Source organism: Leptodactylus fuscus, chromosome 2 (assembly GCF_031893055.1).
Source record: "Leptodactylus fuscus isolate aLepFus1 chromosome 2, aLepFus1.hap2, whole genome shotgun sequence".
Taxonomy (NCBI): Eukaryota; Metazoa; Chordata; class Amphibia; order Anura; family Leptodactylidae; genus Leptodactylus; species Leptodactylus fuscus.
Genome location: NC_134266.1, coordinates 231,151,987 through 231,177,006, shown reverse-complemented (window position 1 = coordinate 231,177,006; position 25,020 = coordinate 231,151,987). Strand labels below are relative to the sequence as shown.

The following is a 25,020-nucleotide window of genomic DNA, read 5'->3' as shown; positions in this document are numbered from 1 at the left end:
ATCACTGTATAAGACAGGGGGCAGGGACTCCTAACATCATGGATAACTGTCTCCCCGCATAGTGTTTAGGGCGGTAAACCGAAACCCACATTGACTGCGTTTCATGGCTCGTGTGAGAGCAGCAAACACAGGGACACAACTTAGATGTACGCTAATCTGTAGACCGCAGTTTCAGACTGATTGCCCTTTGTCAGTCTCTCCCAACAGGTGGCGCTAGAGGCACTGCTCTCCCCTCGCCTTACTTTGCATATCTTTTCCTTAGTGGAGTATTGCATGATTATTGTCCCCCAACCTCACCTAACAAAAAAAATCTAGAAAACACTAAGGTGGTCTTTGTTTGAGGTGTTTGATATATTTTTTTTCCTATTATTATTATTATTATTATTTTTATTAACTTTTCAACAGACTTGGTATAAATCAGTAATATATCTTATCAGAGGAAAGTGCTTCTTTCTCTGGTTCGTTTCCTAGTTCTCTCCTTCCTTCCTTCCTAAATAGACATTCACTCTGGAGTCTCTGCTTAATCCATTTTCCTAGAGCAAGATTGACTACAGCTCAAAGATGTGTTAAAGCATATAGAGGTCTATGGAGAGGGGATGGAGTAAGCAGGTGCCAAGTAAGAGTGGAGAGACACTGGTACAGATAGAGGTTGCTGTATCTAAATAGGTAGTTTCTGTCTCAACCCAAGTGCTTTGTTTTACATCGGTACAGACAAACGGGGCACATTTAGAAAAAACATCTTATTGGGTGATAATGTCACAGCTGTATAAAATGGCCACCTGTCCAGTGTGTCAATAGGTACTCACTTGTGTGGAAAGAACAAAAGGCAAAATGCATCAATTTTTGCCCAATATGGATGGTTGCAGCTGAGCGTGATACCATCAGGTACGTTGTCCCAGGTGGGACAACGCAGCAAAAGAGCAGGACTGATCCCAATGAGATCACTGAAGGTGCAGAGCTAAAAGAATCACTCCACTGGTTTGAAGAATGGGTCAACCTACCCCAAAAAAACATTCTTATGGAGCTCCTTTAAATAAAATTGGATTATTCTTCACAATCATTGTTCAATTATTTTTGCTGTGCTTCCATTCTTTTGGTTCTGCCTCTTCAGCGATCTCTTCGGGGTCAGGCCCTGTCTTCTGCTTTTACAATAATATATGTCTATAATGTCCTATATAGAGATGAGCGAATATACTTGATCGAATACCTGCGCTGCATAGCTCCCGTTGCAAAAACACTTCCAGGGCTTCGAATTTTTACTGCCCATCCCATCTTCCCTGGCGCCGGGAGCTATGCGGCCGAGGTATTCGATCGAGTATATTCGCTCATCTCTAGTCCTATATAATCTACTTGAGAGAATGTTTGTTTAGATGAGTAGATACACCTCTAATATTGGCATGCTGTCTATGGGAAACTGCATAGTAGCTAGTCTCTGCCCACCAGCTCAGGGAGAACTGAAAATTAGAGAAGATGAAGTCAGGCAAAAATGCAAGATACAGATGGTATAATAGCGAGACTTTGGGTTACTCTTCATGTATACACACACTTGAAAAGTTAGGTGCCCTTTAAAAGACACCAGCTGGTGGTCTAATGTGTGGGTGCCCTGACTTTCCCTTATGGTAGATGGCAGAGGAAAGAATGGCTGGGCATATTTTTTTTCAGCATGCCCGATCCTTTAGTTCTCTGCATAGAAAAGCTGCTGCCAGAGGTCCATGGCAGGAACCATAGTGATCACATGGGCACAGTTTCTGAGAAAAATAATCGCACATCCAACAAGTTTTCACTGAGTGCATAAGACTGGGTTTACCCATTTCAGCATCCACATGTGGTTTAAACTTCACCCATATTTTGTGGCCAGGAATTACCGGTTTCTGCCCGGTGGCTTGTTCCAGCGGAAGTCCTTGCCACACATCACCATTGAGGACAATCAGCAGATGAAGGAAACAAGACGTCACAGGTGTTGTGTACGAGTGACATCCCAGGTCTTTTCCAAGGCCGCAGTGGGGACACCGGAGAGTCGGGGATAGGGGAGTTTGTTGCGGGGGTTTTTGTTTGTTTTTTCTCTCCATTTTTCAGCTTCCCTGGCAGAAATCTGTCATTCCCAGACAACCCCTTTAACAGGCTGTGCAGTTTTGCTGGTAATTTTTTCGTTGCACCCATGGTATTACCATCTAAAACATTTTTAACACCTATAAACAAGACGTATTTAGAGCAAATAAAGCAGTAGCAGCAACTACCTGTACTAAAGAATTACAACGCTGTAGTAAAAACTGCTATAAACTACTCGAACAAAAGTCTGAGTGAGTGGAACTTGTGAAATACCCCGTCTCTCACAGCTAAATCGACATAAATATAATAATAATAAAAAAAGTTATGACCACGAAAATGCCGAGAGGAAAGGGGGGGAAACATTCCTGCGGTCCTCTGGTCCAAAGTTGGCTTCTTGCTTTAAAGAGTTAAGCACTCCCACCTTCTTTCCTAATTTAGTCCATTCCTGTCCCTTGACTTGGTCCCGTCTCATAATACACATTGAATAATGGATGATGATCACATATAAAACGCTATCAAGCATTTTTCATCCTTTCTCCAGCTGCCCGGACCCCCCACCCCACCCCACATGCACATATGCTCTCCTTCAGGCGAGAGGAAGTGGAGGAACATGGTTGTGTGATTGTATGTGTGCAGTAATCCCATAGCTCTCATGTTTCCGCAGGCTGTGCGTGCCAGGCCTGGACACGGCTTCCAGGGGCCTATTTTTCCTGAGGTTGTTTTGGCACTAAAAGCACGGGACTTGAGGGGGTGCGGTGCCCTTTATTCACTTTTCCTGGCTGCTGGAATGCATTTCTCAGCTGTTAGAAGAACTCCCCGTATTCGTTTCAATCCCCCCTCCTAATTTATCAATGTAACACCGTGGTGTAGCTGCTTTTTTGTATCTATGTTTTTAGTTTTGCATATTCTGAATCTTTTGTGTGAGCAACGTATGAATAAATAGCTGGAAAATCCGGCTGGCTGGTCATGGCGCTTTTAGGGTAAAAAATTCAGTAATTGTTCCTCCTCTGCCGAACAGATTTATAACACTGGACTGGTGCAGACGCTCTATGTGCCAGTAATAGATCTCAAATTTGTTATTGATTCTTCCTCTATCTTGATGGTACAAGGGCTGTGGAGTCAAAAGGCCAAACCACCAACTCTGACTCCACAGCCTGACTGCAGCTCAGAGCAGTAAATATCATTTAATTCATGAAAAAAAAAAAAAAACCAGTGATTGAATTCCTATGAGTGTAAATATGTAACAAAATATGTCTATTATAATTATTCAATATTAATATAAATGTATAATATAATTAAAATTCATTATTTTATTTTGAAGTCGGGGTCAGTAAGTTGTTTTTTGTTTTTTTTGTTTTTTTCTGACTTAATTCTGGCCCTCAACTCAACTTCAGCTCTGGTTATACTTGATCTTTTGCGTACACTGAAAACTTTACCTTTTAGTACCAGTAAGGCTAGGTTCATACCTGCGCCTGATCTCCGCTCTGGGATTCCATTCCCTATTCTGCTTTAAAAACGCAGAGAGAAAAGTCCACCTCTTTCGGGCAGAAATCTGGCTGAAACCTGGCGGACCCCATTATAGTCTATGGGGTCCGCGGGTTTCTGAGGGTAACCACTTTTCTTTTAAGCGGATTAGGTTTCGGTTCGTGGGGTCCGCTTGGGCCTGAACGCAGGTGTTCACCTAGTGTAAGCTGTATATTTTGTTGGTTCTGCCTGGGGCGCTTTGCAAATCCTAATGTATTTTGTTGTACATATACGTCACATGTATTTGCACATGTGTACATAAAATGGCGCAGTGAGATAGTGTTAGCAGTAGCGCATATGTACTATTTCCACATCTGCTCCTAGTAGCCGCCCATTGCAAATAATAATTTTTAAAAAAACGTATTAGTCAAAAATACACCAACTGACTGGCTAACCAGAATATTAGAGGATCCTGTGCCTGGCCCAGGCTCAAACACACTAATGGTCCAGCTCAAGCCATCCAAATTCAAAGGCTACTATGGTTTATATTCTAGGGATTGTTGGATGATAGGCCATTCAGAATCATTTTATCTGTTGGACCCAAGTAACCCCAATCTGACACTGGTTTAGGGATTTTTTTTTTCTTGGAAACTGCACCTCTATTTTTCAATGGGCAGTACTGGAATTGCAGCTCAGCCTCATTCACATTAAGGCCTGCTTTGGTTTCTGCCTTAGGTTGGTTGTTGGACGTTGTTTAAACTTTTATGTATAGATTTACTTAATAATAATAATAATATTTTATTTTTAACTATTAACTATTTGTTCTCTTTTAATATAGCGTTTTACAAATGAAGACCATTTGGCCGTACACAAACACAAGCATGAGATGACTCTAAAGTTTGGGCCTGCAAGGACTGACTCTGTGATCATCCAAGGTAATGCCTTGCACCCACTTACAGATAAGGCTACGTTTACATTTGCGCCATAGTCTACGTTGGTGACTCACAGTGTCTGCCGTAAATCCGAGAACTTTTTCCTCCGCAGATTCAGTTTTAAAACATACACACGACTGATCCCATTATGGTCAATGGGATCTGTCTGGCTCATTGTGTACCTGGTATTTTAGCAGTCCTAATGTGAAATTAGCATAATTCAGGGGTAAAAGAAAGGGCCTTAAAGCATAACTAAACTTTCGGACAACACTTCAGATTTTCTGGCAGTATTTGCATCAAAAATAAATTTGTAATATACTTAAAGAGGACCTTTCATGGTCCGGGGCACAGGCAGTTCTATATACTGCTGGAAAGCCGACAGTGCGCTGAATTGTTTTGGTGTCATATGAAATGGCTGCTATTCCCCTACATCATACACAGTAATATTCACTGAGAGGCAGGAACAGATCTCCATACAGAAGCAAGGGAATGTAAGAAAAAAAAATGCAGGATTTCACAGTAAGGAGACAAATTTTACTAAACTTTAGTTACGCTTTAAGTTATACGGGTGTCTTACAGAAACTGGCAACCCATCACTGTGCAACTTTCACAAAAACATTATAAGAAATGGAAGCTGAGCTTTGGGTGCTATAAGCAGCAGGCCCGGCTTCTCACGGCATTCCATAAATCTTCCAACTATGTTAAAGGGTCGGCCAGTTTCGGCCTTATTTCTGCATTCTTACATTAGGTGTTCCAGGTGTTGCCCATCTGGTCTCCTCTCTGCACAGCTGTTATTCTGTGTACCCCGTCGATTTGCTTTGAGGCTTCAATGCTATGCCTAGATATGGCTGCTGTTAGAGGGTCCTATGACCCAGCACATCCTTCAGTGGTTTGCATTGTCTAACGTGTGCACAGTGCCATCTGCAGTGCTACTCGATAAGAGGATGTTGATGGATGTGCTATAGTACCACTATGCCAGATGCTATAGAAAAATCTTAAAATATATTTAAATCACATTTTTGAATGAATTTTTTTGATCCTTTTAACATATTAACTAAAAACGGAAGCCAGTGGACACAAAAGTGTATCCATACTTTTGTGTCTGATTGTGCCCTTTGCGTTCCTTTTTAGCAGATCCTTTAAATGCCAGAAAAACAATGCAGAATGCATAATGTAATGCACCCTCTTATACACTGATAGTCATACATGGAAGATTTCCGTACTTCTAAATATAGCTGGCACATATCCATCCACGTGCTTTGAAAACCAGCCCCGGTCAGATATAAGAGATCACAAACATGTAACAACAAATCTGTTATGTGAATATACCCTAGTGGGATCTGTTGCAGTTTTGTTCCTTTAAATTTTTTGCGAAGAATTCCTTAGCTGTAATATGTCGTCAGTGTGAACACAACCTTAAGTTCAGCTTCAATGAAGATCCATTTCCTGATAGATTTTGGGATGTGGTCTGCGTGTGAAGCATTGTCTGGCTTTATATTTATTATATTTTATTTGATGGTTTAATATATAGAACTCGTGTATTGTTACATGTCTCTCCTGTCTTTCTAGATCAGACTCCCACTCCCACACGGTTTTTGAAGAATTGTGAAGAAGTCGGGCTGTTCAATGAGCTAGCCAGTTCTTTTGAACATGATTTCAAGAAAGGCGCTGAAGATGAAGATGACAAAAAGGTGAACTATGATAAGAATCTCAAGCCTGTGTGATGCAATACACATGAACAATTCCCAATTGTTAAACTTCTTGTGAAAAAGTGGCGACTACAAGTGACTCATATTTGAGCCTGATGCACTTGACCACGTTTCACAGCGAACACACTGACTTCTTCATTTCTATAGCTCCATACACATCATGTATTTTCACAGTCCTGTGTATGGAGCTGTAAGCATGGGCAAGACAAAGGCCAAGTCTTATTCCTGTCCATATTGCGGCCCATGTACACTGACCTCGGTGAATGGGGTCATGGAGGCACACAGATGCCATCCATGTACCATCCGTGCTGTTTAATCATGGCCCTGTAACACGCACACGGTCACGTTCGGATAACATGCCTCATACGGATATATAGGCCTCAAGCTAAAGTTTCACTTGTTGGCCATAGCAACCAATCAGAACCCTGCTTTTATTTTTAAACTGCAGAAATGTAAATGAAAAGTTGTGATATAATTGATTGCTATGGGCAACCAGTTTCCCATCAGTGCATTTACAGCCGTGTTATCACATAATGCATAGACAATATCTGCAAAGTTTTACAGCATTTTAATATCGTGCATCTTGTGTCTGAAATGAAATAAAAAAATTTATGAAAAAGATGCACTTTATGTAATAAGTTCTATGCAAATCGATCTTCCCTCATCCTTCCACAGCGCTCCTGTATTTTTTGATAACTCTCAGGGTATGTTCACACAGCGGAAAATGAAGAGGAATTTCTCTTCGTTTGCCACCGCCAGCATTTTTGATGCAGTCTAGCTGCGGCGCATTGCTGATGCAGTGCATCTCCATCCCATCGCAGATGTATGGGCCTCATCAGGAGGTAGTCTCGAGCCGTGGACCCCGCGGCTGTATCATCTATGGAATTTTCGTAAGATCAAACAGGACGCTCCTTTTTTCCGCATTCTGCTGCAATCTCTATCTCTCATTGAAAACAATGGGAGGCGGATTCCAGGAGGAATCTGCTCAGGATTCAGGGGTGAAATACGCCTCCAAATCCGCAATAAATTCCTCTGTGTGAACACAGTCTTACGTTGCTGAGGGAGCGGGATGTGTATACACATACAATTGTGTGTTTGTAAAAGGTGCACGTTCTAAATATATCTACAACCTCAATTCTATTTAAACCATACCCGATATCGCCAAATGCAAAACCACAAGTGTTAAGTAAAACCCTTTTTTTTTTATATATATACAAAAAGATGATAAATCTGGCAAGTTACTTGGAAAAAAGTTCCAAATGACGCGGATTATGTTAAAAAGAATTAGCATTAGTGACTCAATATAAATTCCCCCATGTGCACCCCCCACACACTGCATAGGAAGAGACACTGGTACCACAAGACTAGTAAATCTCACCCATTAATCCCAGTTTCTGTGGGCAGTGAGGAAATGTTTTAAATTTTTGATCTTTTAAAGGTTAACATTTTCTTTTTTAATTTATTTTCTTTTTATAAATCTCTGTCCATAGAGATTAACCATTAAGTCCTATCATGGTGTCTATCATACACCGCTATCATACACATATCATTATGATAGACGCTATGATAGTACTTAAGGCTTAAAGGGAGTCTGTCAGTAGTAAATTGGTTATAAACCTAAACCCAGTATGTTGTAGAGATGATTCTACAGTTTCTAGCTATGCCTCTGTCGTTCAATGTTGGAACCACATTTTCATGTACCGTATTTTTCGGACTATAAGACACACCTAGGTTTTAGAGGAGGAAAATAGGGAAAAAAAATTTTGAAGCAAAAACTGGTAAAATATTTAATATATGGGAGTTGTAGTTTTGCAACAGCTGCAAGGCCACATTGACAGGTGACCCTGCAGCTGTACGGGGATGCATAGAGTGTTTTTTTTTGCGGGTCCAGAAGTACTTTTTAGTTATACCATTTTGGGGAATATCTATTGCTTAGATCACCTTTTATTGAAAAAAAAACCGGTGGTTTATGATATATGATTTTCTACTTTTATATATATATTCTAGGGACAGGAAGTGATTTAGAACTTTTATTTATTTCATATTTTTATTATATATTTTTAAAGCTTTTTTTTTTTTTTTTTTTTTTACTATTTTATTCCCCCCGGGGCTTGAACCTGCGGTCACTTGATCGCAAGTCCCATAGACGGCAATACAACTGTATTGCCGTCTACGGGACATTCTGTGTATTAGTATTACGGCTGGTTATAGACCCAGCCGCAATACTAATATATAGCCGTGACAGGCCGGGGAGCCTCATTAGGCTCCCGGCTGTCACCCGAACAGGTCGGCTCCTGCGATATCGCCGCGCAGGAGCCGGCCTGCAACTTTACAGGTACGGGGCCGGTGGGGACCGGCCCCGGGGGAGAAGGGGCCGCTGATACTGAACCGGCATCCGCTGTACTAGAGAGGCGGATGCCGGGGAGGGATAGACGCCGGGGCCTGAGACATCGCTGCCCTGCCCTGCATGAAGCCAGCGGCGGGGGGACGGAGGAGCGGAATAGCATCACTCCTCCCGCTGCTGGCTTCATGCAGGGCAGGGCAGCGATGTCTCAGGCCCCGGCACCTGTAATGGCGTCTATCACTTGCCGGCTTCCGCTTCTCTATTAGAGCGGGTGCCAGGCGCCACATTCGGCCTATAAGACGCACCCTTCTTTTCCCCCCAAATTTGCGTCTTATAGTCCGAAAAATACGGTAAATCCCTATTTTATTCATATATAAAAGAGGGGAAAGTGCTTTGTCCAGGAACCTAGATCGAAAGCCAGCTGAGAGTCACGCATTAACATGACCATCTCTTCCTTTTAGACCCATGTTTCGCAGATCGATGTGAGGTGCACAAATTAAACAATTTATGACCTGTTTTGTAGATATGGCATATATGTCCATAATGGGAATACTCCTTTAAATATGGGTCATGAATGTGCATTTTTAGCATTACAAGTTAATTCTTTCAACTTTTATTGTTTTATTATAGAAATGATTTCCAGGTGTCCTTATGGGAAATTGGTTTCGGATGGATTCTCTCTAAGCCCTCGTAGCATGTTCATTCCCTGTCTTTGTGTCTTGCAGAGTGCGGGACCACTGGACATGTCTTTACCTTCAACTCCTGATATCAAAATCAAAGAGGAAGAGCCAGTAGACGTGGACTCCTCCCCTCCGGACAGTCCTAGATCATACACCGAGGAGAAGGTAGGGATTTATACATGGCAAGAATGTCACTGGAAAGTTTTCCCATATAGCAGAACCTTGTGCACAGAAATGGGTCCATGTAGTCCTTGTGGCCTTGTCATACAGCGCCATAGGCACTCTTTGCGCTGCTGTACAGTGCTTTTATGTGGCACTCTATTAACAGAAATATTCCCTAGAAACCTAATATAGAATCTGATATTTACTTACAGAATATAACAGAATAATATCCTGTATGCCTCCATATTGGAGGGGTTTGAAGGTGCAGTAGGGTCTCGTACACCTCTGGAGATGTTGTCCCATATCAGGGTAGTAAGTTCATTTATCATCACTGGCTAAGCCATAAATACATGGAGCAACCAATGAATGGAACAAATTCATCTTTTCTGACCTTGTTTTCAGCTGATGTATATTAGATAGTAGTCATCGAGACCATAACATGCAACTATTACCTAATACATGTATGCACCTTTAAGAACTATAATAAGTCAATGTATTAAACCTTGTGTGGTTGCAGGTGATCCGTATCATGTCATGCAGGATGACTTTCTACATTGTATAGCACTGATGATTTTTACTGTGTCTGGTTAAGGTTCCACCAAAGCCGCAGGTCAGCTCAACGCCCACTCCAACAATAGTACGGCCTGGTTCACTACCCCTTCATATGGGATATGATCCTTTGCACCCAACACTGCCTTCACCTACATCTGTCATCACTCAGGCCCCTCCGTCCAACAGACAGCTAGGGTAAGAACCATGCACTTTCTTGTCTTTTTTTGGTGTTGCCATAAATCTTGGGTTCTTTCCTCCTTCAGTTCTATCCTTTCATAATTCACATGCTTTTTGCGTTGTATTGCACTGGTGCATGCGAACCTCATATTGGTTCATTTTCCTGCTTTATTAAAATGTCATATTTGTTGCATATGCAGCAATGGGTGTCATATTATTGTTTTTCTAAAGGGATATAGCAATTCTTTACATTGGCATATTGCCAGATATCTTCATATTATCAATATGCAAACTATCTCCTTTGAGCAATTAAGGCATTGCTGCTTACCTTTATAGAGCAATCCCAACACCCTCATTGCTCCAAAGTGCTCACTTACATAATGACAATAACAGCACCTGGTCAATCTATCTGCAGTTCTGGTCTGATATATTTGGTTGTGGCAACAGACCCTCTTTAAGTGTGGTCACATTGCCATTCCTTGCATAGTGAGTAGCCAGGGGGGGTCGATGTATTAAGAAAATCTAGCAAAAGGGCTACAGTGCTGTTTTCCTGTCATTCTGTAAGTGGGGGGCTGCAAAAGTGTATTACCTTGCTCATTACATCTGTAAGACTCAGTTCACATGCAAATCCGCGTGTGCATATTCCGTTGCGACGGGATGCCGGTGCAGTGCACAGCATCCCGTCGCGGCTTTCTGCTCCGGATTAGGCCCAAATGAATGGGCCTAGTCCTGAGGGTGCTGCTACGAGGCGGACGCCACAGCTGATTCAGCCGCAGAATCCGCCTGAAGAAAGGGCAGCTCGCTTCTTTTTTCCACTAGCGGCAACCTGCTAGTGGAAAAAAGAACGCTAGCGGTTTCCATAGACCACCATTGTGAGGGGGGCGGATTATGACATGGATTCCGCGCCATAATCCGCCCCCTCTGTGCCCGTGTCAATGAGCCCTAAAAGTGTTGCTTCCTTCCCCCTTTTGCTCACCATTGCTTGCACTGTTGAACAGTAGTGTGATTGTGGTTAAACACCATTTGCACAATTTTATTGCTGTACGGATATGTATCACTAAAGACCCAGTGTGGTCAGCATGACTCCCGTCCGTATGTGCTTTAGGCTATATTCACATTTGCGTCTGTGTGACAAGCAGACTGCAGCTTTATTCTTTTGTGAGTGAACCCCGGTTATAAGTGTAAGCCATTTGTCAATCATATCTTCTCTGCATTGCAGTTCCCCGGGTAGCTCTGTTCCCCTTATGATGCATCTGGGCAATGGCCAGACTGTCCCCTTCCTTCCGGGCCCTCATGTACAGATGCCATCGGTTATATCGGTAAGGAGATTTGTCTAGGTGACGTAATGTTAATTGGAAAGATCCCGGGTACCACTATTTAATTTATTTTTTGCTTTTGTATTACTTTGTTTAGTTGGCAAGACCTATGAACATGGTGCCCAATATTCCAGGGATCCCTGGGCCCCCAATTATTGGAGGTGCAGGGCATATTTCTCCTTCTGGTCTTTCAGCTCACGCAGAAACCAAATTGGTGAGTTCCCGCACAGCATGTTATAAGTTTTTACCTATTTTATTGGGTTCTTTACTCTCCTCTATGCAGTGTGCTATAATAAATGTACTCCTTTCTGATGCTGCTGTACTTGCTGTCTTGTATTGTTTTTTTCTATTTTCGTGCTATTTTTGGACTATTGTGTGAAAAGTTTTACTCCTGATTCCTTTGCATTTCTTTCTCAGAGACTTAAAGCCTCCCTTACTCACCAAGTTCCATCTTCTCTGAATGGAGGGATGGCTATGGTGGCATCTCGACCAGAACAGAGCCAAATATTGGTTCAACACCCAGATGCACCTTCACCTGCACAGCCTCAGGTAAGGGACTACGAAACCTACAAGGCTTTTTTAGGAAATAGCTGGATTTTTACAATATAACATCCCATCTAATTGGGACGAATTGGAGTTCTGACAGCTGCTGAGTGAAATGGTGACTGTTTTTATGTCAGTGGGGTGAAACTAGTCATTTTCTATCTGCAAATTGGGTAAAATTACCGAATTTTCAGAAGAAATAAGACTCAAATATGTGATGAACTTCCTATTGACAAGTTGGACAAAAGGTTATGTTAAAAAAAAAAAATGCTTCAGGGATTTGAAGGAGATTTTCGAAGCTGATTCTGGAAATCTGCTCCAAAATCTCCATCAATAAATTGCCCCCGGATTTTCCTCCTATTCATTTTAATGTGAGTTTCAGGCCGAATCCACAGGAAGAACACGCAGTACGCTTCATATTTCCGGTAACTGAAAAAAATAAGCTAGTAGAAAAAAAATCTGTCACTGACTCTCATTGACATGAATGTTTGGCAGAATTAAGGTGGAATCTGCAAGAAAATCAGCTCCAAATTCCTGTGTGTGAACATACCTTGATAGTAATTAATGCTAGGTCAGCGAAGTGCAACAACTTGGACCCCCACAATTGCCAAAACAGGGGACCCCAACTCCAAAAGCATGGCTAGGAGTATAAACGGAGCTGCGTTCAGTAATGAGCCTGACACTCCATTCAAAGTGTATGGGACTGATGCTCGACCATCGCTCCAGTCACGTTCCGCTAGGCCTTGGCCTTGCTTTTGAGGAAACCATGGTTGCCTGTTTTAGGCCCTCAGTATTTTGACCTCCACTACACTACATAGGGAATAAAAGCTTCTGACTAGAATACCCCTTTAACCATAATTGTCCTCTTTATGCGACTAGTCTCCTTTGTAGTTTAAAAAGATTTTCAGGCATTTTGTAATATTACATATTTTGTCTCCTTTCTGTGAAATCCTGCATTTCATTACTCTGTTCCTTTCTTCTCTACTGAGGGCTGTCCTCTACTAGGCTTGTGTGCATTACAGGGAAAACGAGGGTGGAGGCAGGGGTCACTTCAAACCGTTATATATCTGGGATCATAAAATCTAGAAATAGTAGATTATCATTTTTCATAAAACCCTATGGTTGCAGTTCTCTCTGTATTCTTTCCAGAGATATCAGGGGTTGAAAACACAGTCTGGATTTGGAGCAGCCGCAAATAAATATCCTAATCCTGACTGTGTGTTGAGCTGTCATGTGACACCAGAAGCACGGTTCTACGTTTTATAATACCCAAGGTATAACTGATTGAAGTGACCTTCGACCCATCCTCATTTTAGACAATGAGAGACAGAATAAAGTAATGCAGGATTTCACTAAAAGGAGCTAAATTTGTTAATAAAGTATATTATAAATGTCACATATTTAAAATGTCACAAAGGCTGCTAAAAAATCAAAAGTTGTTTGAAGGTTTAGTTCCGCTTTAAGTAGAACGAATGATTCACTTGTCTTATTGCAATTTACCTACAGGTATCTCCTGCTCAGCCCACCCCAAGCACTGGGGGTAGGCGACGGAGAGCAACAGACGAAGATCCAGACGAACGTCGCCAGCGCTTCCTTGAGAGAAACCGAGCTGCGGCCTCGCGTTGTCGTCAGAAACGGAAGGTTTGGGTATCCTCTCTGGAGAAAAAGGCAGAGGAACTGACCACTCAGAATGTGCAGCTTAGTGTAAGTGACTGAATGCGGGGGCTAGAATTCGATCATGCTCTGTACCTGGTAGCCTTGGCTTATAACACTTCTCCCTGACTTTCCACCTTTTAGAATGAGGTTACTCTTCTGAGAAATGAAGTAGCCCAGTTAAAGCAGTTGTTGCTCGCACACAAAGACTGCCCCGTAACCGCCCTGCAAAAGAAGAACCAGGTCTATCTAGGTGAGTAGGACTCTGTTTAGTTACTTACCAGTGTTGTACTCTCTTTGTCAGCGTCATTCGAGTGTCTCTCAGTGGGTGCGATTTGTCATGTGCCCTACCCCAGTCACTGATTCTTTTATGCACAGTATTCTATTTATAGGGAATCCACTGGGGGGAGTTGGAGGGGCTTTACTATATCCCTATATCTTATAGATGCCGGTCCTACCTGTGGGATCTTCCCCCTATATTCAAAATGAGGACCCTCTCTCCTGTGGCTTCTATGAATAGAGAGGTGCGAATGTTCACTCCTGTGGAAGTTAGAAAACATTTATGGGATAGGACTTGCTTCTATAATACATTTATGGCATATCCTGTGCAGACACTGTCTGATATGGTAAAACCCATCTCAGCTACAACTATTACTTACATTCTGTAATGTAGTTGTCAAGTATGCTGATCCTTCTATTCTAAAATTAAAGTTAGAAAAGATCCCCTAACTTTAAGGCTGAGGCCCCACATTGCTTAAACGCAGGTTTTTTTTGTTGCAGATGTTGTTGCGGTTTTTTAGAACCAACGTCAAGAATAGCTAGAAAAGCAATGGGAAATGTATAGGAAGATCTTATACTTCTACCTTTTGCTTTTGGGATTAAGACCTTGCCAGACAGTTTTGTCCCTTAGCATCTGCCCCAAAATTGGCAGCAAATTCAGCTGCATGAAAATACCCAAAACTCAGGAGCTCCCAGGTCTGTCATAGTAATATAGCTATTGAGGCTGGTCGTGTGATCAGCCTCACTAGCTATGTAGCAAAAGTCTAATAAACTGCAATACAGTTGTATGGGGCATGCAATTAAAAGATTGGAGATTCAAGCCCAATGGGGAAGGCTAATAAAAATAAATAATTTAAAAAAAATATATAAAGAAAAAAACAAAAATGTAAAATTTTGAACATTTGAACCCCCTCCAAATTTAAAATAATAAATAAACAAAAACAAACTTACCCAAAACAACGCTTGAAACCATCTGCTCTACAAACATAAAAATACTAACACCTTTGCGGTAGCTGTTCGTCTCCCACAAAAATTTGAACAAAAAGCAATCACAACGTTAGACATTCTCCAAAAGTGTATAATCAAAAAGTACATCTTGTCCTGCAAAAAAATATGTCCTACACATTGCTATATGTGAAAATATATGGGTGTCAGAATGTGTTTACTTGAAAAAATCCAAAACTTTGAAAAAATAAAAACTATATAAATTTGGTATCACCAGAATCTTACTGACCCATAGAATACAGGGACATATCATTTTGGCTGCACAGTAAATGCCATAAAAACAAAGCCCATCAAAGTCACACAAATGAAGTTTTTCTCCAATTCCACCCCATTCTGATTTTTTCCCCAGCTACCCAGTAAATCGTACAGTATGGTACCATTACAGAGTACGATTTGCGGCGCCTTAGTCACACTGTCCACTTGCCCATCATGCTTCTATTGTTAAAGTGTGCCTGTCTTATGGCAGATGCCTTTAACATTTCCACTGTTGCCTTTAAACCCCTGTCTGACCAATCTGACACAAATCCTTTTATCTTTGTGCCTGCAAAACACGTTAGATTTGGTTTGCAAAAATGTCTCAGGTGTTGCATATTAGACGTACGCGCTGGTCTTTCATCTTCGGTACTATCGCGTCACTGATCACTTCTCAGGTATTTTCCTTCTGCTTGGACCTTATTTTATCTTTTGTCTTTTTCTTTTGTGCAGAAAACCTCAAAGACAGCTGTGATAGCAGAGGCTCTCCTGCCCCGGTCTCCCAACACAGCTCCTTGTCCTCTGCCTCTCCTAATGGGCTCCGCTCACCAGCCGAACACATGGCCACTTCAGTGCTCACGCAGATGGCTAGCCAAAGGACAGACGGCCATAGTCAGATTCTACAGTCACACGTCATCATGTCACCACAGTCACAAGCAGCCAGCAGATGATGTACTTGCTCCATTAAACCTAGAACTAACCAACGGGATGCCTCAGCCCCCAAAGACTGAGCTGAATAACTAAGCCCCAGCACAGAACGGGCGGATACGGATAATAAAAAATATATATACGTATATATATTTGTTTTTAAAGTTCGGTAAAGGGTGTTTAGGGACTATTATTTTTCCTTTTTTCTTAGTACACAGACATCCAGTGGCTAAAGCACTAATCTTCAGATCCCATCAGGTCAGATCAAGAACCTCAGAACTCCGTACATATAAGGGCTTCAAGCACTATCAGACGTGTCCATGCCCCCACACCCTACCGCTCTCTGTGTGGCGTATATAGAATAGCTCTGAGGTTTACCATTTCAGTGCCAGCAGGGTGGGTTTTTCCATGGTGCCCTGTCCTGCTCTGTTTGTGTAACCGATTATTACTGAGAAACCCTTTGCATATTTTACTACTATGATTTTTACTCATTTGGAAAAGGCAGTGCCATCCATACTTTACCTGTCCATGGCATTTCAGTGTTGCTAGAAATTCATTACAGACGAGGCCTTATTGCGCAGTTGCCTTCCCGCCCTTGATACCCCCGCATCACATGAAGAACCTAGAGGAACCTGCTCTAAACCTGGAGACCAGCCTGGTGCTGGATGGACACACGACACAGTATGGAGGGAAAGCTACGAGGACGAGACCTAGCTGCTGCATAGCTGAGAAGTGGGGACGCTTTACGGCCATTAGATCAAAGTGATGTCCATTCATGATGCTTCATGGAAAATTCTGCAAGTCTTCCCTTCCTCTTGAAATGCTTCCGGTGTTTCTTCCTTGAACTTGAAGATTGGTCTCTGCAACGTACTTCAACACTAAATCTAACCAGCCTTTTCACTGTCTTCCAGTAGTCCATATCTGAAATGTGGGTGACTTGTGACCTCTCTGGGATTTAGCGTGCAATGAGAAGGCATCTGGTTGATAGAGATGTATGCATTAGACGTATGATGAGCGAGGAGAATCCGAGTCCAGTGCTATAGGAGTGACTTTGTTCTCCATGTACTGTAGGTACGGCACTAGCTTATTCTCATTGCCCCATGAAACGGCAACAAGAGGCTTCTCAGTGTCGATTGGAGGGCTGGCTTCACGTGCCTCTTACATCAACCTTATTGAAAAAGTGAAGTTTTTGCACCGACTATATAGTACTTTGATTGCTTTTACTTATAGCTCTTTCAGGTATTGTTCTATGCAGTCAGATGGACCTTTCAGTGAGTTGTCTCGCGAATGCTAAAGTTTTACTTGCAGGGTTCACAAGGTAACATTAACTAATCGATGATCGAAGCATTTAGAGAAGTTTACAAGGTAATACGCAGAGCTTTAGATTAATCATGTACGCCGCGCCGCCTGCTGTCTCGTACAGTCAGGCTTTGTGATAGATTCCTGTAGCTGTCGGATTATCCTGGTTTATGTCACCAGTGACATTACCGAGACAGGCACACAGTCGATTCTTCTTACTGGGATACACTACATTGTCTTTGTCAGACCTTTTTACAGTCTTCAAGTGACATCTCACATGTCCTTTTACAGTAAATTTCTTGGCGGTGTTGGTTGTTTATTATGTTAAGATTTCACATATTGGGAAATACTAGCCATATGGGTAGCAGAAACCAGGTAAGTGATGTCGGATTGAAGATAGACCAGCTCCTCGTTGCGGAACGTGGCGCTAGTAATATGGAGACTTGTTTTGTCTTGTGATACTTTGGACATTGAGCTCTTAAATATTTTATCTGCAGGACTAAATCATTTTATATTTGGCATTATAAGTCCAACGATTTGTCCTTATGGAGTAACCCTTGTACTGTCCGTGTTAAAGGGGTTATCTGGGGATCACACAAACCCTCACATCATTGTGTAGACGCGTATACACATTACATGTATTAGGTAATAAGTTGGACCCTGATGTAATACGAGAGTCGCTCAAAATCTTATAGGCATTAGGAGGAAAAAGCTTAAAACTACAAGTCCTGCCCCTCCTCTCACCACCTGTATCCCTGTCCATCTCTCTGCTAATGTCAATGTTCATGTGATCTAGAGATGGCGCTGTAGAAGAAGAGGGCTAGTTTAAAGGTGGTTTCCAGGACTTGCTTATTGATGATTTATCCTTAGGATGGGACATCAGTATGTGATCAGTAGAGGTCCCTGTCTATCAGGTGTTTGAGGGGGCTGCGGTGCTCACGTGTTATACAGTCTCTTCCCTATCTCAGTGACATCCTGATCATCAATTATGTAGAACGACTGCAGCTCGGTCCCCTTGCCTAAATGGGGCTGAGCCAAGCACAGACAGGACGCCATATATTGCACTGTGCTTGTTCCTCCGTGAAGAGACTGCTGCACTCACCTGACCTTTGCGCTCCTTCATCCTGCTGATCTGTGGGGGTTCTGGGTGTCGCACCCCACTGATCACATATTGATGCGCCATCCTATAGTCCCAGAAAATTCCATTAAATCCTCATCATGATCGCGTTAGCCCCCTATCAATCCATGTGCATTGATGACTTGCCACTATATCAGTTATGGAAGACCACTGTAGGCCATATTGGCCTATGTAGGCATGTCACCAAATCAGAAAAAAACAGGACTTCCAGGGGCGCAAGGCTGTGCTCATATGAGGTATCGGTGCTATACTAGGGTAACAAGTATATTACTAAGTCACTTTATTTTATGTAATAAAATCATAGGCATATAATTTTCTGTCCCTGGATAACCCCTTTAAGCTGTCCTAAAGGGGTATCCCCAATCAGCATCCCCTCTGTTATATAGAACAGAAATATAAAGGGGATCTCCAACTCTGCAGGACCTTTTGTCTGAAAGACGGGGGTCTAGTAGGGACGACGTCTTCAAATCTAAAAGAGATTTTCTGACAAAAGCATTATTTGGCATTTTAACGGGGTTTTCTGGTCCCAAATCCATGACCTATCCAGGATAGGCCATCAGTATGTGATCGGTGAGGCGTCTAACACCCGGGCTGTGCACAGATCAGCTATTGTAGGGAATTGTAGCGCTGATCCTATTACTTGAATAGGAGTGGTGCTGCCCGTCCACTAACATCTGATCTATGCCGGGTCCAGGTCATCACTATGAAAAATCGATTTGGCACCAGAAACAGTAACAAATATGTATACAATATGATTTTCGAAGCAGACCATTGGGCCCCGTGGGTCCTGGGAATGGGCCTGCTGTAGGAATATCTGTAGCATTCAGGGACTTACTAGTATTTGTGAGGGAAACCTAGTCTGTATGTACGTCTCCTTTTTAAAAGCGGTTTCCAACAGACCTTTACCACTTTATCCATTCATGGGTCCAACATTTTATGCCCATTAATGACTTTACATGTTTTTATAGCACTTGAAGCTGCATTTTTCTGATATAGCATTCCAAATCCCCTGCATGGACACAGATCTAAAATCAATTCCCGTAGCAGCCACTAGAGGGAGTTAAGTTTCCTACGTATTGTATAATCCTTTTACAAGAGCTCCTAGGCTCCCTCTAGTGGCAGCTACAGGCAGACAGGCGTTTATTATAGATTCTATCAGGTCTTAGGCCACGGCAAACTTTCATGTAAATTTGCTTTTCCACCAGATAGAAATTCAGAACTACTGGCATCGATTTGCACTGTGACTTACAACAGTTTGTGACGGGCTATGGGACGTCATGCCCCCTTTGTTGCTAAGCCACAACATCTCGTATGAAAAGTGCGCGCCGCATAAAAACGTAACAAAAAATTTGCACACAAATTTTAAACTCTGAAAACTTTCCTAAATTTCTATACAAGGGAATTTGGATCTCTATATCAAATAAGTGACGTTTATCGGTTTATAAGGTCTATATGGAAACGAGTTTTAGACCTGAATTCTTGGTTTTAAAAGGTGGATGCTTCTTAAAAATTGGATGGAAAATTATGGAATACCTTTACATCCAAAGCCTTAGGAATTTTAAAGACAATGGCGATTTTTCAGCCATATTTGTGGTTGCCAGGGGTGGCAGATCTTAATCACAGCACTTAAATGATGATGTATAAGGCCGTGTTCAGACGTTGCTGTTATATTGCGGTTGTATCACGGTTTGGCCACCGTTTTTGTGTGAACACAGCCTAACTTGCTGAATAAATATAAAAACAAGATGCGTTTTATAGAAGAGCGTATACGGAAATATGAATACGGTGTCGAGATCTTGGAACTTCTTTTATGTCATGTATCGGGTTACTATGTTTCAGTACTCAGATGTATGGGAATACATCAGCATTAAGTATTTTCAGGGCTGTCCCCCCTTCCCCTTAAATTTTTACTAAACCTTATAGAATTTTTTATGATAATTTCACCAAAGACACTGTTGGTTTGTTTATTGCACTTGCATATATGTATACGAGGCCGTGGGTTCAGCAGGCAAACCTATATAGAAGATTCCCGTCATTCATTCACCAGTAAAGTGCACTTAGACTAATTCGATGGCCAGGATTATAAGGCGGTATTCACACAGTGGTCATTTACAAAAATCATGGCAAAGGCAGAATGACAGCAGTGTGTGAATACACCCTAATGGTCCCTGTGACTGAATCTTCAATGTAACCTCAGAATAAACACCCTAACATGACCTTAAAGGGAATGTATCACCATTTTTTCCATTTATTAAAACCCAATAGAAATAAATGGGGGCTGCCATTTTGCCTGAGTTTCTCCTCTGCTCTGATCACAGCATTTAGTGATATGCTTTACAGCAGTCTCCTGGCCATAGACCGCAATAGACTGGAGCTGACTCAATGACTCTCCTTTTCTATAAGTGAGTTTTCTAGACTTGTTCGGTTAATGGAGAGAAGATAAGCTGTTGTCTGTAGAGGATACAGTGATGGCTCAGTAGTGTTCTCTTCTATTGTAATGCTGTCTGTGGTGTAAATGAGGTGATTGCTAAAAAGAAAAACCCTACAGAATTGGCAAGTGTCTGTCTATTATTAGGCTTAGTGGTCAAATTAAAAGTTGTAGAATGTAGTAGTTTAAAATAAATAAAAACAATGACATGGAAAATGTAAAAAAAACCTGTCAAATTATGGGAAAAAAACCCAAAAACTTTGTTTAAAAAAAAAACAAAAAAAAAAAAACGGTAATTTTCTGGTGACACATTCCCTTTAAATACTGTAAGCGGTTTTTGGGAATTGGACTGCCTATTCTTTCCTTAACTTGAACCTGTCAGATGATTACTGCTACTGTATCTAAGGGCAGGATATGATGGAGGGCAAGAAGCTGAACTGGGATATAGGTGTATATGAATTGGCGTAAATCCTGACAGGACTCCTATTAGAGACAGTAAGGCTGGGTTCTGACAGAGTTTTTTGGACCGGATTTTGACATGGAAAGCCGCGTCAAAATTCGGTCCAAAAAGAGCCTTCCGCGACTGTTGGGGATTTGGGAAGTCGCAGCATTCCGCTCTGGATTGGGCCCAAATTAATGGGCTTAGTCAGGAGGGAGTGTCACAAGGCGGACGTCTGGGGCTGAATCGGCCACGGAATCCGCCTGAAGAAAGGGCAGGTCACTTCTGAATTCAATGGGAGGCGTTTTTTTTTAATCCAGATTTTGAAGCGGATTCCGCATCAAAATCCGGACCAAAAAACTACGCGTGAACCCGGCCTAAGAGTCGTGACTACTCCACCCACACAGTGATTGATCTTCTGTGTACACAATACAGGGAGAGCTATCAATCACTGTGTATGGCCGGGGTAGTCAGGACTCTTACTGTATCTGATAGGAGTCCTGTCGGGATCTACTCAGGCCATATAACCCATATATATCACAGAGCTCGGCTTCTCTCCCTCGATCACATCGTGCCCTTAGATACCGCAGTAATCGCCTGAAAGGTTCACGTCATTCAGTGCCTTCCAATATATAAGACCTCATGTATGAGCACTAGTGCCCAGAGCAACCGGTCACATTTGGAAAGTGATGGTTGCTATGAGCATCACCTCTAGGCCTGCTTTGCTCCAGTCTTGTACATGAGGCCCATAATCTATTACTAAATATTTTATTTTATTTTTTTTCACTATTATCAAGTTCAAATTGTCCCCTTTATTGTAATATTTAGTGCCTTTAAATTCGTGCAAAGTATTGTAGAATCCTAACAGTCGTGTTCATACCCAAAAACAGTGCCCCTCTTGTCCATTGGTTGTGTCTGGTATTGCAGCTTGGCTCCAGTCGCTTGTATGAGAGTGGAGTGTAATACCAGATGGCCCATGTTCTGCAAACACAAGCCCTGCTTGCACCTAGATGTCCTTGAAGCCAAACTGGCTTCCTGAATGGGTGAAACTAGCTCATGTTTCTCTGTACAGCCTTTGTAATATTTCTGCAGAGCATCTCATCTCTGCGGATGTCGTGTTTACATATCAGTAATGGTCTGTGTAGAAAATAACCAAATGTGATTTAACGTAGATAGTCCTGACGGTAGCCATTGCCTGATGCAGATAGTCGATGGCTGATGTTATGTCCATATGTTAGCAATTGCCATGTCACTGCCCTACAGTACATTCAGCGGCATGCAGGCCGTCTTGTGTAATTCTGTCCTGTGTTTTATCCAAATTTCGGACTTGGACTTTATTTTCTTCTTTACATTTCAGAGTTATATGTAATGGGGTAAATCAGGGGTAGGGAACGTACGGCTCTCCAGCTGTTGCAAAACTACAACTCCCAGCATGCATACTGGCTCTGCTGTTCTGGGAACTCCCATGGAAGTGAATGGAGCATGCTGGGAGTTGTAGTTTCACAGCAGCTGGAGAGCCAAAGGTTCCCTACCCCTGGGGTAAATGATCTTCTGAGATACATAGAGCGATGTGTGAAAATCCCATTGGTGGTCTGTGATCTAGGGGTCTATTTACACGGGCAGATACCTGACAGCAGACAATAAACTGGTAATTCTTCATGCGTATTGGCAGTACATCACCTATATACACAAGATACGCTGCTCATGGTGTACACTTGTATATAGGTCCCTATAGAAATTTACTTTAAAGAAAGAGTGTGAACAGAACCTAATAAAAAGGGGCTCAATTGGATGCTCAAACCCTGTTGACATTGTTCAGAAATTTGTTACTAAAACTTTGACACAATGTGGGGAATTTATTAACATCGGGGTTACACCAGTGTTAAGGCCCTGAGGGTACGTTCACATGGGGTTTTTTGGTCAGGATTTTGAGGCCGTATCCGCCTCAAAATCCCGACCAAAAAGACAGCTCCTATTGAAATCAGTGGGAGCCGGTCAGTTCCTATTTTCTGGGAGCCATTTGTTCCGGCTCCTGGAAAAAAAGAAGATGGGGATTTGCCTCATGACACCCGCCTGAAGACACTCCCTCCTCCCGACTAGGCCCATTCATTTGGGCCTAATCCAGAGCGGAGTGCATGACTGGATGCTGGTGTGCTGCAACGGCATCCAGTCACAGCTACCCGTATTTTGGACCGGAACCTGAGGCGGCCTCCACCTCCCCGTGTGAACTTACCCCCAGAGTGTCTGCATGGCCTACAAAAGCCTTTCATTCATAAAATCAGTGGCATCCATGATCACAGTTGACCAATGTGAATGTTTCCCATGTATCTGAAGCTTGCAGTCCCTCCGAGACCATACAATGAATTGATCTAAAGAGACCTGCAGCTGCATGTACACTACAATACTGAAGAGATGTCTAATAGCGACTACGTGAATGTCATTTCAGCAAATTAACAAGTTCTGATCATGGAAGGATAAGTGTTGTTGCTTTGCACACCTTTTGGTAGGGTCTACTCACAAGATAACAAATCCACCCTTCAAATAGTCTGTATACATGTTGTACAGATCCAGACGTACTCGGAATAGATTAAGATTATTTTATCTGTATTGGGCATGACAGGCACAGACAGCCATATGACAGCTAAGTGTAGCAATTGAAGCCTTGCATTACAAGGAAAGATGGCGGTTCATCACTTTATGTATAAATTTTAATAATGATGGAAGTTATATAAAGTTTTGCTCTATAGTTAATGTGCAGGTTGTCTTGGTGTCCTATGTATTGCCCATATATAGCGGTTTACAGCCTTTGGCGTGTATAGGATTGCATTTAGCATAGAAACGGCATGTGAGAGCCCTAAATAAAGTGTCTGCTGCAGAATAAACACTTAACTTTCCGTGGTCTGCTGATATAAGCCATGCACAATGCAAAGAGGATGGTAAATGACTGTAGAACCACTTGTCCTCCAGTCCAGACACGATTACGGTTTTTAATATTATTGTGGTTCAACCTTTACCTTAAACAGATGACTTTGGATTTGAAAAAAAAAGTGCAAAGCGAATCAGTGCATTGTTCGGACTGTGTGCTATGGGAAGGCGGGACAGCTACTGAATAGTAGAAGAAGATTTGGACTTCCATGTCTGCACCCCGTCACTCAGTGACGCAGAATATTGCAGCTATACTGCCATGACTTCAAGAACTGCATTGAGCAACCATTGACAAACAGATGACGAAGATCTGTCCTTGTTTAGTTACTCAGGTACATTTCTCGCATTAATCTCTAGACCTGAACACTTAAAATGCCGCAAGGTCCCCTGGAGCCAGGGGCTGCCGGTGTCGCTTCACCATGTCACCTGTCTACCAGAGAACTGCAGAGCAAACCACTCTGGAGGTGGTGACGTCAAGGCCTTGTCCCTTTCACCATTGTTGACACCAAATTAATGTTATGTGCCTTTTATTTTGTTAATCATGTAACAATAAACTCTGTTACCAAGTATCCGGAGCTTGGCTGGTTGGTATTGTGTAGGGGTGGGGGTGACAAAGCACAGGTAGATCTTCATGTCAGATGACCAAGTTCACCAAAGTGTCATTGTTCACGTGCGTGCTGCCCTGCTTATTTTTGGGTTGTGTGCTGTATGTGGTTGATCTGGTTTTCAGGAATGTGAAAAAAAATAAAACAATCCTTTGCATACTGTCTGGACCCAGAGACTTTAATGGAGCTCTGGGGTCCCCGAAATTATATCGCATGTCTCCAAACAAATATTTGCATGGGCCCATTATACTCAATGGGTACTTATTCAGTCTGTGATTATCATAATGTGTGAATAAGCCCTTATTTCTACTGGAACTTTAAAGGGTAAGTTCACACAGAGTTTTTTGGTCAGGATTTTGAGGCCGTATCCGCCTCAAAATCCTGACTAAAAAGATGGCTCCCATTGAAATCAATGGCAGAA

At 42.2% G+C, this 25,020-nt stretch overlaps 1 protein-coding gene across 1 annotated transcript in view; it reads left to right on the top strand.

The window, feature by feature from the left end:
* LOC142195791 (cyclic AMP-dependent transcription factor ATF-7-like) overlaps positions 1 to 24,563 on the top strand; it is a 72,685-nt gene extending 48,122 nt beyond the window's left edge. The window contains exons 3-12 of the mRNA XM_075265823.1: positions 4,352 to 4,448; positions 6,015 to 6,136; positions 9,224 to 9,343; positions 9,933 to 10,087; positions 11,289 to 11,388; positions 11,483 to 11,599; positions 11,803 to 11,934; positions 13,435 to 13,632; positions 13,726 to 13,834; positions 15,571 to 24,563. Coding sequence (XP_075121924.1) covers positions 4,352 to 4,448; positions 6,015 to 6,136; positions 9,224 to 9,343; positions 9,933 to 10,087; positions 11,289 to 11,388; positions 11,483 to 11,599; positions 11,803 to 11,934; positions 13,435 to 13,632; positions 13,726 to 13,834; positions 15,571 to 15,788 — 1,368 coding nt within the window. The 3' untranslated portion in view covers positions 15,789 to 24,563. The remainder of the gene's footprint in view (positions 1 to 4,351; positions 4,449 to 6,014; positions 6,137 to 9,223; positions 9,344 to 9,932; positions 10,088 to 11,288; positions 11,389 to 11,482; positions 11,600 to 11,802; positions 11,935 to 13,434; positions 13,633 to 13,725; positions 13,835 to 15,570) is intronic.
* Positions 24,564 to 25,020: the final 457 nt, after the last annotated feature.